Source organism: Amphibalanus amphitrite, unplaced genomic scaffold (assembly GCF_019059575.1).
Source record: "Amphibalanus amphitrite isolate SeventyFive unplaced genomic scaffold, NRLGWU_Aamphi_draft 000554F_arrow, whole genome shotgun sequence".
Taxonomy (NCBI): Eukaryota; Metazoa; Arthropoda; class Thecostraca; order Balanomorpha; family Balanidae; genus Amphibalanus; species Amphibalanus amphitrite.
The window spans coordinates 1-14,582 of NW_024882048.1; the positions used below are offsets into that span (position 1 = coordinate 1).

At 47.2% G+C, this 14,582-nt stretch overlaps 2 protein-coding genes across 2 annotated transcripts; both read left to right on the forward strand.

The window, feature by feature from the left end:
* The first annotated feature begins 205 nt into the window (after window positions 1–205).
* Window positions 206–10,173, forward strand: LOC122393811 (GTP-binding protein 10-like). The gene is made up of 7 exons (XM_043390213.1): window positions 206–257; window positions 7,426–7,563; window positions 7,779–7,943; window positions 8,288–8,506; window positions 8,855–8,981; window positions 9,349–9,460; window positions 9,632–10,173. Exons 2-7 carry the CDS (start codon window positions 7,434–7,436, stop codon window positions 10,040–10,042), a joined length of 1,164 nt encoding a protein of 387 aa, XP_043246148.1. The 5' UTR covers window positions 206–257; window positions 7,426–7,433; the 3' UTR covers window positions 10,043–10,173.
* Window positions 10,174–11,036: 863 nt separating this feature from the next.
* LOC122393810 (translocon-associated protein subunit gamma-like) lies at window positions 11,037–14,100 on the forward strand. Its single transcript, XM_043390212.1, has 3 exons — window positions 11,037–11,309; window positions 13,050–13,177; window positions 13,608–14,100. The coding sequence occupies exons 1-3, from the start codon at window positions 11,174–11,176 to the stop codon at window positions 13,896–13,898; spliced, it is 555 nt and encodes a 184-aa protein (XP_043246147.1). The 5' UTR covers window positions 11,037–11,173; the 3' UTR covers window positions 13,899–14,100.
* The last annotated feature ends 482 nt before the right edge of the window (window positions 14,101–14,582 follow it).

A 14,582-nucleotide genomic window follows, 5' to 3' on the forward strand; every position in this document is an offset into this window, starting at 1 on the left:
TACACCCACATCACTTTTGGTCAAGCTTCAGACAAAATCTGACTATCAAAAAATTTAAAATTATTAAAAGGGTTTATTTCAAGTATCAAATTAATGATAAAAATTATTCTTACATAAAAAATCCTTATGAAAAAAAAGATATTTTTGTTTTCGGTAAATGCTTCCAAATGAAGGAACAAAATGTTCAGAACTAGGCATTGTTACGTTTGTGAAACATACAAAATTTGAGGGGTGTGCATTGATTGAAATGCTAATAGGTGGGTTAAGCCCTATTCCCGTGTTTTTTTTTTTTTGTCGATCGCATGGTACCGTCGATTTCTCAGTTCTCTATGTACCGTGCTGTCGATTTTTCCTTGTGGAGGCTCATGTTGAGACTAATTAGATATATAACTACAGTTAATAAAGGAGAAATAGGTACGACTTTTAACATGGTGTCAGGGCTTGAAACTCAACTGGAATGGAATAGCGGATTTGTAGAACGAGCTGAGGCCCAGCACAAATCAGGAGTTTTTACACCCCAACAATCACTCCAGGCAAAGGTATTTCATTTCTTGTTCCGAAAAGAGTGCCTCGCTGATGAATGTGGTGCCTTGTAGAAGAATGCCAAGAAAACAGCCACCTGCCAGCTGTTGCAGAGGCTAAGCTCAGCCAATCAGCATGCAGTTGCTTTTAAAATGCGCAATATGATTGGTTAATGCCCTGGGTTAATGCTAAATAACCTTCTGCACCACCACTTTTCAGCAGTGTTCCATTTTTTGGAACTTTGGGTGGAAAATCACACATAATGGGTAAAATGTTTTCACCTCAAAATAAGAAACAGTGGCATTATTTCATTTTTGAAAAAAAATGTGTTATTCACTTCAACAGACAGGTTTCATATGACTTAACACTCCATAGTCCATGCATCCACATCCTTTTTTTTCAGATCCTGTCAAGATGCTGACATGAGATCCTGCTTTATCAATTTGCATCAAAAATGACATGGCACCCTTTTGCAAAAAAAAAAAAATTGTTGTACTCTTGGGTCTTACCTGTTTTTCTCATCCTTAGATTTTTCATCTTCAATCTTCATTGGCACAACCAACCAAAATCCAGTTTTAGAACACTGCTATTTAGCCTCTAGATTAAGTATAGATTATATACTACGGATATATAAATATACTCATAATATAACATACTCATATATAAAAAATCATTCTGTAAATATGAATTATTTCTTTTCCATTCATTTTAAAGGGACCCTCCCACCTTAACATTAGTTTTGAGTTGAGATAGCCAAGTTTGCGGCCAGGCTCAGAAACCACCATTTATCCTGGTCGCAACCCCCGCAGCCTTATGGTGTTCAATAAATTTCTTCCCCTTACTTGCAGGGTGGGACCAGCGTGGTCCCTATCTCTTAACCATTACGGGAGTCTGATGACGTCATCAGGCTTTCGAACATTCGTTAAATGTTTGACTAAAACGTTTTGTAGCACGCGGTGGTATATGCTGCTTTGCGCGCAACAAATGCCGCACTTTCAAATAAAGTCGCTAGGAACAGCGGAGATCCCAAAAAGTAAACAAAAGTAAAAGTCTAATATCTTGAAAACCGGTGAATATTTTTCGATGAAATTTGGTAGATATTCGTTTTTGCTCTTTCTGAACCGAGCGACATCACTTTCATGCCAATTCATTAACTTTTTTGAAGTTGGGAGGGTCCCTTTAAGCAAAAAATAATAATAATTTAACTACCTATAGCAAAAAAAACTACTTTAGGGAAAGTGGTATATCTCTTTTAACCCGCGCCCTGCTGGGGGGGGGGGTGTTTGAACACCCCCCCCCTTGTGGTTTTTCCCGCCGTTTTTGGTACACCTTATCATACATCAATTCTACACATGTTGTGAAAATTTTAGACCAAGGTCATTCAAGGTCAGGTCACCAGGTCACTCGAAGTGACCTCACCTCATAAAAAGTTTCAATGTCTGTCATAGCTACACCGAGTGACCGATCGCTTTGAAACTTTCAGCGATTGCTAAGAGCAATAGCATGTATAGTCGGTCAAATATGTATCTTTCCCGGCCGGCCCTCCCCAAGCTGGGCAGGTCGGTAACTTGGCTGAATCCGCCGGCCGCTGCGAGTACTACGGAGGGGAGGGGACAGGTTGTGCGGTTGCCGCGTCGGCCAATGAGCGCGGACCTGGCGAGCGGGCTGGGGCCACGGCGTGTTGACCTAATATGGTCAAAGCAGTGGCGGCGGAAGGTAATTTTGGATGGGGGTGCAAAGTTTTCTGAAGGGGCCCCTCTGGAAGTTTTGGGCCCCCTTCAGTTTTTTTTGGGGTGATTTTTATTGATTTATGAAAAACGAAGAGTTCGGAAAACTCTCCCCATACGCACAAGTTCTGTAAAAGGTTTAAAATTGCAGTGTACCTACCTGTCTCAAATAATGAAAGCATAAAGAAGCAAATGCAGCTAGTTTTTATCGGCTAATCTTTTAGTCTAGTCACCACCCGCAGCGTCTCAAACCACTTTTTCTGGATCCGCAGTGGACCATTGAGGGCTCTACGAGACCGTTCCAAGAAGACCGTGTTTAGAAGCCCCTTGGAAACCGACCACATAGAGACTCCTCCAGAGACCTACATGACTCCCCAGACTGAATGAGCCCTCCGATCAGGGTCGGTCCCTTGAAAGTTGCTGAAAGGTTTCAGAAGGCAGTATAGGCTCGAAAGTCTTTTGAGGGCTCTCAGAAACCGGCATCCGACCCCAAAAAAAGCCTGTATATGGAGGCCCTCCAAAGCCGGGATGGAGGCCACAGGAGCCGATGTTTAGCCTAAAGAGCTGGTATGGAGGACTGAATAGAGGAAAGGGGTCTCAGTGGGGCCTTCAGGGGCAAGCGTTTGAGCCCCAAAAGTATGTGTGGGGTCTTAGAGGCAGGTAGACCCCTGGGGTAGGTATGCACGGGGTCCCAGGAGCTCGCGTGTGAGCCCTAATATTCGGCTGGCGGCTACTAGAACCAGCATGGGGATTCTTAGAAGCCGCTTAGACCCACATTTCATGGGTCATGAGTCCCAAGAGTCGATGTAGGGGCCATAAAAGCCGGTGTAGGGCCCATGGCCCCATAAGTTCCGACATTGAGACTCTCAGAGGTCGGCGACGGGGCACCAAGAGCAGATAAAGTGCCTCAACAAGCCGACATGGGGCCTGAGAATCAGTGTGTAATTCCAGGAGCCTGCGTGAGCTCTCGGAGACCTTCGTATTTCGTAAGGTCCACAAAGGTCGTTGGATCCTCTGAATCTGAACTCTGCGGGACCCTCAGAGGCCAGCATGTCTCCTGGCACCTGCCTGCGTTGAGTTGAGACCCTCCGAGGCCGTCGTAGGGTTCTTCAGAGGCCAGCGTTGGCCCTTGAAACCTTCGTTAGGCCCTAGAAGCCGTCAAGAGGGCCCTCAGAGGTCAGCATGGCCCCTGGAGCCTGCCTGCGTCGAGGCCCTCAGAGGCCGTCGTGGGGCCCTCAGACGCCAGGCAGTGTGGGCCTTTGGAGCTTGCGTTGGGTCTTAGAGACCATCGTGAGGGCCCAGAGAGGTCGTCGTCAGGGCCCTCAGCCCCTCAGGGACCGTCCTGGGGTCCTCAGAAGTTGTTGTGAGGGCCTTTAGATGCCTTCGAGAGGATCATCAGAGGTCGTCATGAGGGTCCTTGGCCATATTGAGGGTCTTTATGGGCCGTCTGAAGCCAAATGGGCCCTCAGACTTGATTTGGGTCTAGGGCCGTCATAAGGGCCCTCAGAGACCGTCGTAGAGGCCCTCAGAGGCCAGTGGGGCCACTGGAGTCCTGTGGGACCCTCAGCGGTTGTCCTGAGGGCCCTTAGTGGTCGTTATAGGGCTCCAGGGGACAGAGTTCGTCGTGAGAGCCCTCAGAGATCATCGTAAGGGCCCTCAGAGGCCGTCATAGGGGCCCTCAGAGGCCAGCGTGGCCCCTGGAGTCTCTTTGGGGCCCTGGAGTCTCTGTGGGACCCTCAGCGGTCTTCATGAGGGCCCTTAGTGACCGTTATAGGGCCCCGGGGGACAAAGCCCTCAAGTGGGAGCCCTCAGAGATCGTCATAAAAGGGCCCTCTGAGGCCATCGTGGGGCCCTCAGATGCCGCGTGGAGCACCAAACGCGGCTCGGGACACTTCTAGCCGGTGTGGGGGCCCCAAAGACTAGCATGGGGCGTTCCTGACCATAATGGGACATCCCGGATGATTCCACATCAGTGTTCGTTTCCCGATCACTGGTTTTCAGGAGAAATGTATTGGATGGTGCGACGGGCCCCTTGTACGGATTTTGGGGGTGCAAAAAGATATGTTTGCACCCCCATGTTTTTCGATGGGGGTGCAGCTGCACCCCCTGCACCCCCTATTCCGCCGCCACTGGGTCAAAGGTTCATGCCCTGCGGGTATGGTCTGCGGCCAGCTGGCCCACTGATTGAGACACAGCACCGGGTCGCGGAAAGGTTTCGATAGGTATCTGAATTGGAGAGTGGAGACCGTTAGCTTGAACTTGAGTGTAGTCGCTCTAGGTTTGAGATGCCGTATCACTGCACCGTTTTTGAAAAGGGGAGAATTATTCAGTTGAGTGATGAGGGTAGAACGGTTGCAGAAATCTTTAGGAGGGTTGGTTTAGGAGGTTGTTTTAGGAGGGGGCGGTTTTACGCCCCCCCCCCCCCCCCCCCGTCTAACTCGACTCCTGAGCGTCGTAGAGACAAGCGGTAGGCGGCGTTCGAAAGAGCGATAAAAAACGTTTTTACTTCTGATACTTTTTCTTAAACAGCTTTTGATCCAGACAAGATAAAGGATCGATTCGAACGTCATCGTTCTTAGCTTGTCAAAGCGCATCGAAAGCTATATCATGTGACCTCGAAAGGTCAAGTTGAAAATTTGACCTAAGGTCAAGGTCATGACCTGACTGAAATAGGTCATGTTGCATATCATTCGATCCGCATTGATCAGACAAACATGATAAACGTCGAACGGAGTCTCTATTTCTATTCACTCAAAAGTTATTGCAGAAAACCCCCGCTGGTGACCTCAGGTGACCTCGGATGACCTAGCGACACCTTCCAAAGGTCACCGGTGACATCTTTCGGTAGAATGACCACCAGGGACCTGCAACACCATGATCCTGAATATATTGTGTGGATCGGGTGGCATTCAGATGAAGTTGAAATTTATCCCATTGACTTATAATGGGGAGGTTGTGAGATTGACCTGACCTCAGGTCATAGATAAAAAAAATCCGAGACATACATTTTGTGGATATTGTCACCCTTACTAACTCCTGAAAGTTTCATATCGATCGGTCAACAGTTGTAGCTTTGGTGCAAGTTCAAACTTTTTGTGACGTTAGGTCACTCAAGCCGACCTGTTGACCTGACCTTAAGTCATATAAGGTCAAAATTCGCACACAGTATGCGCAATAGATGGAAAAACAGGTATGCAAAATTTGGTGGCGCTGCACGCCGCCGTTTTTCGGCTATCTGCGAAAAACCTGGGGGGGGGCGCAAATCGCCCCCCCCCCCCCCCCCCGGCCCGGCGCTTTCAGTAGATATGGCTTAACGCTTTCCCGTTAATGCCAAAAAAAAAAATGAAAAAAGTTTTTGCTTTATCAAAAAATAACCGGTCATAATTCGATTAAATATTTCTCTTGCGCTAATCATCATATCACCAAGCATTCAATCGTATCAAGAGCAACCATCTTAATTTTTAGGTCAGCGACCCCTGTTGAAACACCAGATAATCCTTTGATAGCTCATAGCACTCAGTCTACAATTTACACGGCGCATGAAAGCACAGCCATCATTAGACCATCGCGCTGCCCTCACATTCGTTAGATTCCTAACGCATCCGCTTGCTCGCCTCTCCCGGCCAGACCCGCCGGAGCACCCGGCGGCGAGGCCGTCCAGTGCTGGTCTGCGGTCACTCTCCAGCCGGCCGCTGTGTAGCTCCGCCCCCCGCGCGTGACGTCACAGGGCCGCCAGAGCCGCCAGGGCAGCTGGGGTGTGGGCTCAGCCAACTATCGAATCCAGACCGTAGCGCCACTTGGCGGCCGGGAAAGATACATATTTGACCGACTATACAAAATGTATATCTCAGAATTTTGATATCGATGACCTAAGGTCAGGTCAATTTTGCGACCTCCCCATTATAAGTCAATGGGAGAAAATTGAAATGCGCCTCTTTTGGACGAAAGACATTATAAACACTCCCAAACACTGAATTACAAGTGGTTTAGACACACTGAACATGAAAATGGTGTCCGTGACCCCTGTTTATGCCCTGAGGTCATCTTAGGTCACGAATGGTATCGAACAGTTTTTCGTAAATAACTTTTGATAGAGCCATGCTAGAGCGATGAAAACGCCTTAGATGTGTTCAGCTCGACGATACGGATCGACTGATATGCAACATGACCCCTTCCGGTCAGGTCATGACCTTGACCTGAGGTCAAATTTTCAAGTTGACCTTTCAAGGTCAAGTTATAGTTCATTCGATGCGTCTTGACGAGAGGAACACGATGCCGGTAAAAGTAAGCTCGTACAAGGCTTGGGTCAAAAGTTATTGCAGAAAAACTGTTTCCGAAAAAATCGGCTATTTTTGCAGTTTTTGCCCCCTGCAGGCAAAACCGTTGACGTTAGGTCAAATCTGAGAGAATTACTCAGAAAGGGCACTAATAGGGCTATCGAATGCGCTTTTCCGCGGCGCTGTAGCTCTATTGGTTCCCGAGTTATGCGTTGGCTTCTTGGAAATTGTCTACATTCGACCTGGAAATCGGCGAAATTTTGCCTTCAATGACCTCTGGTGACCTGACCTTTGACCTGACCAAAAAATTGACCGAAGTAATTTCCTCATTATTTTTGACGCTCTTTCGAACGCCGCCTTCCGCGTATCGCTACGTGGCCCAGGAGCCGAGTTAGAAGGGGGGGGGGGTGTTCAAACACCCCCCCCCCCCAGCAGGGCGTGGAAATCCAGGACCCCCAGCCGGGCGCGGGTTAACATCAGAGGGCTGTTCACGGGCCCTGTGTGCGGCCGGACCGCACACAGCCTCGAAGCTCCGCCCACTTCGTCCCTACGTCAGCCTTTCGTCACCGCACACAGCGATCGCTGTGGCCGGTCGGGACTGGCCACAGCGGACCGTCCACCGCACGCAGCCGTGACGTCAGAACCGCCTACCCATCCCCTACCCCCACGCCTGCTGGACGCACCGCACACACCGCACGCAGCAGTGTGCGGTGCCCGTGAACACCCCTCAGGGAACATGCGTGTCTCTAACTTGATTAGGTACAATTAATCCTCATCTCATCTCATCACTGAAGCTCTGACCTTACATACTTAGAAGAAGGAACCTCAAACCTGCTGACTCCAGTACTCTGACTGAGAGGTGCATTGAGCCCAGGCATTATTTGTCTTTCATCTTTCAGACTGAACGATGAAACCAAGAACAAAGTTCATTGACAAGCTGTTTGTTTACATGAAAGGAGGAGCAGGTGGAAATGGTCTGCCAAAGCTGAACGGAATCGGCGGGAAGGGTGGCGATGTTTGGATCACCGCAAAAGAGAGTGGGTGACCGATGAACTTCTTGACTATTCACGTTTGTCTTGACAATTGTGCCTTGCTTATTACATAAATTGTACATTATACATACCTTCATACTTTCTTTTTCACAGTTTGACAAATTAAAATCACCTACTTTTGTGATGTTGTTTGACTATTGTACAAAGTACACTTACAGTATAGCAGCAACGTCAGCTGTTTTAATTTTTACCGTCGACAGATCAGACGCTGCGGAAGCTCAAGCTACAGAACCCGTCACAGCGGTTTACGGCCGGAGTGGGCGAGCACAGCCGAAAGTTCCGGATCCAGGGCGAGCCGGGCGAGGACCGGGTCATCCACGTGCCGCCGGGCGTGCAGGTGTCCGCCGCAGACGGCACCGTCATCGGTGGGTTTCGGGATGAGCCCACAGCGCCGCGAACGGGCCACGCGTTCCTGTCAGCAGTAGTCTCTCGTACTCATATCAACGCTGTTATAATGATCTCAGTTATCACATGTCTTTGGTTTGGGTCAGGCTGTATCGTAGCGAGCAGCGAGACGCGACATAAGCACCTTCAGTCAAGAATGGATCATGTGTCAGTGCATGGCTTAAATTTGTGTGTATGTTTTTAGTTGGATTTAGTCGGAGCAACAGCAGAAACCAATGAACATTTGAAATCATTCACAGGTAGTTATCCAAACATTGTGCGATGGGACGCTGTCAACCCTTACCGTCTAACTCCGCGCTCTCAGGTGACTGTAACGTGGCCGGTGACCGGGTGCTGGGGGCGCGCGGCGGTGACGGCGGCGGCCCGCACACGGGCTACATCGGCCGGCCGGGCACCGCCCGACAGCTCTACCTTACGCTGAAACTGATCGCTGACGTAGGCCTGGTGGGGTTCCCGAACGCCGGCAAATCGACCCTGCTGAGGGCGGTGTCCCGCGCCCGGCCCAAGGTGGCCAGCTACCCCTGTGAGTCCGCTGGTGGTGGTATGGTAAATGGTTGGCTGGGCCGGGGATAGCCAGTGGCCAGTGGCTAGTTCGGCGACAATAAACTGCGTCGCGGATAAAAAGCAGCTTGCACGTTTCATCATTATGAATTGGGCATCGAATATTGATCATGATGTATGTAATGATTGTAGGTTCGTTACTCAATAATTAATGAGGTTTTATTGGTGATATAAATGCCTCTTTTTGTGGTATGGCTTCGACTTAAAAAGTTCATAGCTTTCGAAATAAAAAGGCATATTTAGCCCTCAAGTGAGTTCTGCCCCTCCCGGAATTTTATCCCTGACACCGTTCATACCCGTTCGATTTCAGTCACCACCATGTCGCCAGAGATCGGCATTATTCACTACAGCGACATGCGTCAGATCTCTGTGGCCGACCTGCCCGGACTGATTGAGGGCGCCAGCAGGAACATCGGACTGGGACACAGCTTCCTACGGTACGGCGGCTGGTGCCTTTATCGGGGTTAGGGAGGGACGGAATAACCTTTTTTACGATGACAAGAGCAAAATAACGAGGATTGATTGATTGATTGTTTTCGCTGTCTTCAGAAACATTTGATATTTCACATTTGGTCGTGTAGTTTTCAAAACTGCGCCAACCCAAACATTTTATTTTCGATTCTGTTATACATTTGTTTGTTAAATTTGTTATACGATTTTGTAGTATACCGTCGTATAAGGAGTTTCGTGTGTTTATTGCTTTCTTGTCGGTCAATGGTCATTAAGGGTTCATTTATGCATAACGGACCGATGTTGTCGTTCCATTGCCGAACATATCCCGCCACTTGTCGCCTTGTTTCGCAGACATGTGGAGCGGACCCAGCTGCTGCTGTTTGTCGTCGACGTCAACGGCTTCCAGCTCAGTCCGGACAGGGTCAAACGGTCCGCCTTCGAGACCATCGCCATCCTCAATCGGGTACGAGAAACAAACTAGTTGACATCCATTTACTTGTTTCTACCGATCTGCTGTAGATTGAGGGACCGATAAAAGATAATTCGTAGACATAAGTGGTATTTTTATTTGACTGGCTAGTGAATGGAATGGTGAATGCTCATTGCTCACATGCCTCTGCATTTCCGACCACAGGAGATTGAGCTGTACAAGCCGGAGCTGCTGGACAAGCCGGCCATGCTGGTGGTGAACAAGATGGACTCGCCGGCGGCGGCAGAGACCTGGCCCGAGCTGAAGCGGCGCCTGGCTGAGGGACTGGAGGCGTCGGCCGCTCAGCTGCCGGCGGACCTCCGGCCCCGGCGGCCGGTCCAGTTCGATCACGTAGTGCCCATCTCGGCGCGCTGCGACCCCGAGTCCGTGGAGCGGGTCAAGGCCAAGGTGCGCGCCTGTCTGGACATTCACGCGGCGCCGCCTCCTGACCTGGAGGAGGTGCACCGGCGCATGCGCACTGGTGGTGTGGTGGCCCTCCATAACCGGACAGTGGACATGGAGCATGATAGAGGGCACCGCCGACGACAGCCGCGGAAACTACCGCAGCTGGCGTGATTTTGTCAGTTAGCTGAGATGAGAGCTGTGTCGTATGTGGGCTGTTTTGTTTGGCGTGTCTGCTATGCATGAAGTTTTGATGATGACCTTATGAACAGTGAATAACATCGTGCTATACACAGATGCATACCGCAGGTTGTTTTGCAAGCCCAGACCCATTCCCTCCGACGGGCAATACCGGGCGTCTGGAGAATATTGTCGAAGTTCAGTGTAGTCTGTCTTGGATTCCAACACTCTGCAGTACTATGGGGCAGACGGGCATTTTAATCATCGCCAGGATCTAGATAAGTGTATAAAGCTATTCAAGAAAGCATCGTTAGACGTTGAACGTGCCCAAAGCTGTGCCTTAACTAATTCTTTTGATCCCTTCGGTGTCAAACCAATGACGATGGCCTCGGCAACAAAGGGACGGAGCACGAAGGCTGATAAAAACATGAAATCTACTGGACATGAATATTTATCTGTATTCCTAGAAACACTTGTCACAAAACTGCTGAAGATAACACAGCATTGGGTAATGGGTATCATATGGGCGACAGCTTGGAGATAGGTCGACAACTCGACACAGGAGGACCAGCCATTGTAGTTGGACATATCTTTCCACGCATTGTGAAAGGTGTGATGTTGAAAACCAATCAAAAACAGTAGTCTGAGGGCGTTATTGTCCCTATTTCCCCTTATCCTGTCCCCAACACCCCTTTCCAGTCCCCAAAGAATGAATGAAAAACCCAAAGTACATATATTATAATTTGATAGCTGTATACCTGGGAGGAATGTGTTCCAAACTCTAGTAGCGACTAGTGTTTGTCGTCTCAACCTTTAAACTAGAAATATTGAAAATTACGTTTACATCTTCCAACTTTTAATCAATAGCCAATCATTAAGAATTTATATTTCAAATTGTATGCACTTTTGTGTTGAATACCGTAAAAACAGCATAAATAAAATATGTTTCTAGTATAAATACCGACGTCACCAAAAACGTGGATGCCACTGAGCTGCCAGTTGCGGGAAATCTTGCGCAGCCGCCACGCTGACGCAACTTGGTTTTGTTTTGGCTGGATTCTCTGCCGGTATTCTGTGTGCTTCTTGACTTATTTCAGAAAGTTAGGTCACAGAATAACAGTTAAAATGCCTGCCGCCAATACGGGTGCGAAGTTCAGTAACGAAGAAGAGCTTCTTCTGCAGGACTTCAGCCGTAATGTTTCGACCAAGTCATCAGCCCTCTTCTATGGAAATGCATTTATTGTTTCTGCTATTCCTATCTGTAAGTTCTATTGTATTTGATCCATTTTTGTCACCAGAATACCTACTAATTATTTTTCCCATGTTTTATTGATCATGATTAAATTTGTCTTCCATGTTGTCTAAATCTGGATTCTCGTAATTTTTATTAATTTCAGTTGGGCAAACTAGACTTTTGGAATCAAAATATGGAGGCATCAATAATTTGATTCTGGTGGGAGGAGCCATGACCAAATATGGGCATGGAATCAATTTTTTGATTCATTTAGGTACACTTTTGACTTCAAATTAATCATTACGGTTGAAAAAAGGCCCATGACGGTGAGATTTTTCTTTTAAAAGGTAGAAAAATGTGGTAGGTTTGCAAAAAGTGTTACCTCAAAGCTAAGAAATTGTCCCTTTGGCCTTATGAATGGGAAAAAGACAGAGCCACTGTCCATCACGTAAAAGCTGTTTTGAGGAAATCACACTGTATGTTATTTTTGTATCATGAATCACATACTAACCAATCAGTATTTGTGTAAAATGGCAAAATGAAATTTTTAAACCTGTAATGATCATTGTTGTAGTGCTTTTATATTATTTATATGGTTTTTACCTGTTGCTTCAGTTTTTGTATTCTTGACATTTAAAAATTGTGAATTGTTATCAAATGTACTGAAGGTAAAGTACAACAATGCTATAGGTATCAGTTGTGGTGCTGATGATACCACTAAATGAGAATAATAGCAAGATAAATGCTGTATTCTTGCAAGTCATTGTTGCCTATCTGTTAACATTACCTGTGAATCAAAATAATGATTAGCCAGCTGATGGGGAATCAATATTATGATTATCTGTTTAAAGTGAATCAATTCCTTGATTGCCTTTCACTACCTATAGAATTCAAATTGTTATGATAGGAGCAATATTATTTTGCTTAGGAGATAGTTCAAGCATTTCTGTTCAAGATCAGGCATGCTCCTTCTTGAAACACTCTCTTATTTTTATGTGATTGGTAAGTTAGAAATGGTCTGCATTAATGCCCAAAAGGAATCAATCTTTTGATGCCTCCATATTTTGATTCCAAAGGTCTAGTTTGCCCAACTGATTTCCGGCTGGGTAGTTGCCTAGCCTGCACTTGCTGTCTTTATTTAAATACACATTGTAATCTTAACATCATTCAAGTAAAAAATGTGGCTCATCATCAAGAGTATTTAGCATGGTTAGCATCAAAATCAGTTTTGTTCTGTCATTATATTGATGAGTGATATGAAATCAAAGGTAGGCAGCTGGTGGCTAAATCAGTGTTTTTTTTTTGTTACTGCTTAAAGAGTTTTTTATCAGTTTTTTTCAGTTTGGGAAATGCTGTTTTAACAAGTTTTCTGTAAAAGTAACAGATTTATCAATGATATGGGATGTCAGAATCAATTGGTTTTGACTTCATTCATTCATATCATGCATCTTTGGTAGGTAGGTTCCTACCCTGCCTGGCCAGGAAGGCAGGGTAGGCAAGGATCTCCTACCTATTGCAAGGATCTCAGACTTGGCTTCTGTTCAGATGTACAATTGGGTCCAGCTGAATAGTTTGGTAGTTCCATTGTTAGTAGCACTAGTCCGATTAGATGTGTCATTGCACTATTTAGCAATGGTTAGGACTTGGAACAATATCCAGGGTAATAAAGTATCCACCTGACACATCAATCCTCATCCTCATTGTGCTCACCTTGGTGGGCTGTGCCTAGAGGACATCTGCTGACCATGTGTTTGTCCTGTTTCACAGGGCTGTACTGGAGGATCCACATGATGGACCTCTACTCCTCCATCCCCATCTTCCTCATCATCACACTGGCCTCAACCTACCTGGTGGCCATGGCATACAAAAACACCAAGTTCATCTTGAAGCATAAGGTATGCATTGGCTGATCTTGCCAAGTGGACTTTAAATGTATTTCTCTGACTGTTGATGTCTTACTGATAATAAAGACCTTGGGGCCTGGCATCTAAATTCTGGCATGTGGGGACTTGTTTTTTCTTGAGGTGGTTTGAATGCAAAGAAAAGCATTTATTTTATTTCATTTGGTTTGAATGCAAATAAAAACATTATTTTATTTCATTTTTCTTTGCATCAGTATTTTAGTTTGTGACATTGTGTTACGGATTAGACAATGATTGGGCATTTACCTTGTGCTGTAACTAATTCTGCCTTGTGTTTAGAAAGTTGCCTTAGTATTTTCCAATGTATCTGTAGTCTGAGATGTGTCATTTATGGAACTCATTGCCGCTAGCGGAGACTACCGGTGTGGCGCCGCTGACCGCTGCCGTCCCCGGTGCTCCGCAGATCGCCGTGAAACGCGAGGAGGCCGTCACTCGGGAGATGCAGAAGAAGCTGGCCGAGGACAAGAAGATGAGCAAGAAGGAGAAGGACGAGCGCACGCTGTGGAAGAAGAACGAGGTGGCCGACTACGAGGCCACCACCTTCTCAATCTTCTACAACAACGCCCTCTTCCTGGCCATCGTCATCGTGGCCTCGTTCTACGTGCTGCGCTCGTTCGCGCCCACCTTTAACTATGTGCTCTCGGTGGGCTCGGGGGCCGGCCTGCTATGGCTGTTCTCCACGGGCACCAAGTAGGCGGCCGGTACTCTGGCGGGCCGCTCGGCCGGCCGTAACGGGTGGGGAGGGAAGGTGGCGCCAGTGTGCCGAGAGCTGGCGCGGCGGAGCGCGGATGAGCTCTGCGCGCTCATTGACTGTGTGTTATGTCACCCAGATGACTATTCCGTTCGTTTTTATTTCCGGGAGATTGTGGGAAGGTAATAAACTGTACCTATTTATACGTCAAGCGTTTAGCACACACATTCCTTCGAATATTCAGATTTATTTGCTCTACGTGCGATGAAGAATTTCGCCGTTCAGCAGTATACCCTTCAGTCCTATCGTTTTTTTTTTTGTTTTTTTTTTTTGCAACGTATCCCGCGGGCTCCAGCGGATGTATGTCACTAAACAGAAGGTGAAGGCCGGGCTCACTGTTCAGTCGATATAAGATGCTAGCAACATCGCGAAACGCTTGGCACTTTAAACTGCGCTCCATGTGGTTTTTGTCTCTAGTTATTGCATTGTGATTGGTTGATGGGGCAAGTTACACCACAATGGGGCTACAACACGCGTACCTTTTCTGTTAGCGTCACCTATGTGTAGTTCTAAAAAGCTAAAGAAAGCTCCATATTTAGCGTAGATGGCAGTCGGAGCTGAGCTGAGGCGATACTGGACTTAAGCGATGAGTCGACCACCGTCCACCCGGAATCCCGGGGACAGTAC

Excerpts from the sequence above, each read along its gene's own strand:
- LOC122393811 (XM_043390213.1), top strand. The coding sequence starts at position 7,434 with ATGAAACCAAGAACAAAGTTCATTGACAAGCTGTTTGTTTACATGAAA. Across the intron at positions 7,564-7,778 it reads TTGGATCACCGCAAAAGAGA|ATCAGACGCTGCGGAAGCTC; the intron begins GTGGGTGACCGA and ends TACCGTCGACAG. Across the intron at positions 7,944-8,287 it reads CGCAGACGGCACCGTCATCG|GTGACTGTAACGTGGCCGGT; the intron begins GTGGGTTTCGGG and ends CCGCGCTCTCAG.
- LOC122393810 (XM_043390212.1), top strand. The coding sequence starts at position 11,174 with ATGCCTGCCGCCAATACGGGTGCGAAGTTCAGTAACGAAGAAGAGCTT. Across the intron at positions 11,310-13,049 it reads TGTTTCTGCTATTCCTATCT|GGCTGTACTGGAGGATCCAC; the intron begins GTAAGTTCTATT and ends CCTGTTTCACAG. Across the intron at positions 13,178-13,607 it reads AGTTCATCTTGAAGCATAAG|ATCGCCGTGAAACGCGAGGA; the intron begins GTATGCATTGGC and ends GGTGCTCCGCAG.